General features: G+C 38.5%; 1 protein-coding gene across 1 annotated transcript; it reads left to right on the forward strand.

Annotated features, from left to right (window-relative positions):
- Window positions 1-3,259: 3,259 nt before the first annotated feature.
- LOC121968423 (RING-H2 finger protein ATL79-like) lies at window positions 3,260-4,240 on the forward strand. The gene has a single exon (XM_042518804.1). It carries the CDS (start codon window positions 3,552-3,554, stop codon window positions 4,029-4,031), a length of 480 nt encoding a protein of 159 aa, XP_042374738.1. The 5' UTR covers window positions 3,260-3,551; the 3' UTR covers window positions 4,032-4,240.
- Window positions 4,241-4,464: the final 224 nt, after the last annotated feature.

Below are 4,464 nucleotides of genomic sequence, written 5' to 3' on the forward strand. Positions count from 1 at the left end.
CATCTATTTAATATTATATATTTTATTTTTAAAATTTAATATCTAATATTTTAAGTCATGATATTTTATCATTGATATCAATTGATAGCTTAAATCGGTAACTTTTTTTAAAAAAATATATGGTTAATTTTAATTTTTTAATAATGAATGATGATGAATTAGAAGTCAAAATGACAGTGAAATATAGTATTATTTTTAATATATATATATATATATATATATATATATATATATATATATATATATATATATATATACCCCGACTACGCCCCTACCTATCACCTAACTATCAGGTAAATTAAAATCATAATTTATGGGCATTCAGACATTGACGTTTAAAATATTCATTCTATTTGAGATTTAAATTTTAATTCTTTTATTACTCCTCTAAATGTTTTGATACTGTCCAAATGCTGAATCGATGGACGCTGGACATATGACGCTCTTCAAACCGATGACATAGCCTTCTGACTGGCCGTATAGAGCTCCGGTGAACCTGCAAAGAAGTCGGGCCGGGAAGGAGTTCCCGGCAACGACCCTCCAACGCTCAAGTCAGGCAAGAGGAAACTATGAAGAGGTGGCTTCGAATCTACCAGAATGTGTACCTCCGGCGAAGTATGAGGACCCTTATATAGAGCTGTGAGGAGGCTTATGCACACATATCGAGGCATACACGTGTCCTCTTACCATACCTCAGTATGGGCTTGCCAGAGAAGCTTGCCTGACACCATATTACTACAGTCCGAGCACCTCTCTGATGGGACGGCAGAACTTTCTGTCGTAAGATTCTGCGTATGGCTTGGTCGTTGAACATGCTCATTGTCAGAAGATGTTCCTCGATGTCCCCTTGTCCTTTTGTCCCTTCTCTCCCCGCGCCGAGCATCCAGCCGCTCGGCAGTCCCATCACGTCCGACCGGACGTAGGTACTGATCCACTCGGAAAATTTCCAGTCGTGCGCTCGGATAAAACTGTTCACATCATTACTGCTTTATGCCTCGGCCGAGCGGGCTACCCGCTCGGCCCGGCGACCTTGTTCACCATGAGCGTCAGAGACCCGACTCTCCATCGGGTTGTCTTTGCTTCCGCTTAGTCCCCGTTCGGCCGATCGGCCCCTTCTTTTCCGATCGGCCGTTTGACCTTTGACCTCCACGTGACATTGACTTCCCTCGAATACGATCCTCCGTCGTTACCGCCGGATCATGTTTTAATACTGCATCAGACCTCGTGGGGGCCGCAACAATCCCACCAAGGGATGACGAGCAAATTGCTTGGGTTTAGTTGACAATTTTAGTTGCAACCATTTTGTGGTGTCATGTCGTTATAATGGTCTCCACGTAATTAAAGCTACTAACATTACTCTTCTAATTTGTGTAGATCTAATTGATTGTGCTTGATCAAATCTCATCAATGCAATGTTTGGCATGCTCATATATAAATAGAATATTCTGGCCTCGGAGTAATGATACAGTGACTTGACATCTTTTTAATTTCTAAATGTCTAATTTTTTTTGATAAATTAATAAATAAATATTTTTATTAGAAGGTTGACCTAAGAAGATTAAATTGATAAATTATCTGTTACAAGTAGACATACAAATGAGTCAAGCTACTCGCGAGCCGCTCGTGAATGATTCGGTCAAAACTTGACTCGGGAGTTGACCGTGATCGAGCCGATCTCAAGTCTATTTAATACTGGCTCGAAGGCTCGTCGATCCTGTTCGAGCTCGGCTAATTTAATATTTTAATATTTAAAATAGTTACTATTTTAAAGTTAAGTAATAAATTGAGGAGGTGTTTGTGGCTAGAGTGTTTTATAAGATTGTTAGAGATTGAAGGTTTAAATTTCAGTTTGTGCGCATTTATTTTTATATTTAAATTCATTATTTTCGAACTGAGCTTGAGCTCATGATTAAATGGTCGAGCCGAACTCGAGCTCAAATTCAGAAACTCGCTCGAGCTCGAGCTTGAGCTTGAGCTGAGCCTTTTTAATTTGCTCGAGCTCGAGCTCAGGTCGGCTCGAGTGCGAGCTCGGCTCGATTCATTTGCAACCTTAGTTACAAGTATTTTCCAATTCACTCTGATAGTCCATGAGTAACTTCCGTATAATTGGATTACTCTCCCTTAAAATTAATCCGGATTAGTCTCCTCTAAAATTAGTTAACCTAAGTTGACTATATGATATTAACTAAAAAAATATATTCTTCTCAATTACAGCGTATTATATGGTGGACTATTCATTATGAGTACTTTTAAATTTATTCTAATGATCCATCAAAACTTATATTGGAATTATTTTTAGGATTAGTAAGTTCTAGTGCTAACTAAAAAAAAATAATAAATAAACAGAATATTCTTTTATTCTATGGATTTTAATTATCCTTTATAATGTTAACAACTAAATAAATAAATCTTTTAAAAATATAAGAATATAAAAACGTGTATCAAAGTTACTAAACTGCGGCAATAATATTAGATCGAGTAATTTTGATTAATTAAAATATGTTTTATTAAATTATAATAGGATATTTTGATATAATATTATTTTATATATAATATTATTTTTATTATAGCAGTTGTAGTCAAAATTGCTACCAAAAATAAATAAAAAAAATACTTCAAAGTTAGAATTTTATTTTGCACGTCGAGTTAAAATCAAAATTATTTGTATTTTTAAAACTTCAAATCAAATTCAAATATTCCACATATTATTTTAATATTTTCTTCGACATGAAAAGAATGTAAGAGATTTCTTTTTATTTTATTTTTTAAAAAAATATATTTTTGATAATAATAATAATAATAATAATAATAATTGCGTGGGTTGAACGGCTCCTAGGTACCGCCTCAAGCGAAACCAATGATCTCCGAATTCCCATTCCTATGGGCCCCCCAGCAAACCTCCAAACTCACTCTAACCGCACGCATCAACCCAGCCACAGGAGAAGAGTGGAGGGCATAGGGGACCACCGACCACCATCACGCCCTTCCTCTAATTTAATTCGGCAATTAGCGCGTTTAAAATTACGATATTCTCAAATGTATAATGATATTGAATTTTAAAAAAATAGTATCACTGTATTGTATTTCAAAAATAATATTGACTTTAAAATTTATATGTTGATTATTTTTTAAAATGATATTGCTTTGCTGCAATTTCAATATGATGCTGTTGTTTAAGGGCATCTTTTGATTATTCCAAATTTATTTAATTTAATCAAACTCGCCCACAAATTCATCAAACTTCCTCCCTCTTCACCATTATACCATTATGAACAAACCAACAAAAGGATGCGCACAAGCCCTCTTCAAACACCACCCTCTGCCTGACTGCCTACTCTCATGCTAAAGCCATGCCATGCCTTGTAGTCCAACGCCTACACGTATAATTCCCATGCATAGCTTGTTTCTTTCTCTTCTCTTCTCCTGCTCTGCAACTTCTGCTGTTGTCGTTGCTGTTGGGCTCCACCAGTTTGCCTGCCTCGCTCAGTCTCTAAAAAAACTCCACTGCTTCTGCTGCTGCTGCTGCTCGCATCGTCATTCTGTCGAACACCATGCCTTCGCCGAGCGACGTCGTCGCGGCCACCACCAATAACACGTGGGGCCCATACACCAGCGGCAAGGACTTCGGGGTCAACATGGCCACCGTCCTGGTGGTGCTCCTCGGCGCCACGGCCCTGGCTTTCGCGCTGCACGTCGCGTACAGGTTCCTCGTCCGCCTCCTGGGCGGCCGGAACCTCGGTAGAGACCGCGCGGGGGCCACCCACGATGCTGGCGGCGGTGATCAGGATGACAAGCCTACGGCGGCGGCGCAGCTATCGGGGCCCGTGGTTTCGTTCTCCTCCGGGGCGACGAGGGTGGCAGGGGCGCCGGAGTGCGCCATCTGCCTCGCCGAGCTGGAGGAGGGCGACCTCGTTCGCGTGCTCCCGCCCTGTAGTCACGGCTTCCACGCGCAGTGCGTCGAAGCGTGGCTCGTCGGACGCTCGTCCTGCCCCACCTGCCGCACCGACTGCCGCCCGACGCCGGAGACTTGAAGATCGCCGCCATTTCTTTTATTGCTCTGTTGCAATTTCTGTAACAAAAGATCTACGGTAGGCAATAAATTAATAAAGATTTTGTGAACTACAGACGATTAAATATTTGTACTTAATTTAATTTAGGAGTGTATTTAATGTTTGACTTTTGTGAATTTAAAATTTTAGTTGTATCCGATCTAAATTTTATAAATTTTATAGAAATTTAATGATATCTAAATTAGATTTTTATAGATTATATGGTAAAGAAATAAGTTTCTTTTATTTAAATTTGATTTTTTAAAATTCTATGTAAATCTTTTGATATTCAAAGTTTACATAATTTTTTATGATTCTTTTAGAATTCATTGAATATAAATTTTAACCAATAAAAATTCTCCAAAATACTTATACAACTTTAAAAAAATAAAAAGTCCTCTCCTCACCCTAGATA

The sequence above is a fragment of the Zingiber officinale genome, chromosome 3B (genome assembly GCF_018446385.1).
Source record: "Zingiber officinale cultivar Zhangliang chromosome 3B, Zo_v1.1, whole genome shotgun sequence".
Classification (NCBI taxonomy): domain Eukaryota; kingdom Viridiplantae; phylum Streptophyta; class Magnoliopsida; order Zingiberales; family Zingiberaceae; genus Zingiber; species Zingiber officinale.

Excerpts from the sequence above, each read along its gene's own strand:
- LOC121968423 (XM_042518804.1), top strand. The coding sequence starts at position 3,552 with ATGCCTTCGCCGAGCGACGTCGTCGCGGCCACCACCAATAACACGTGG.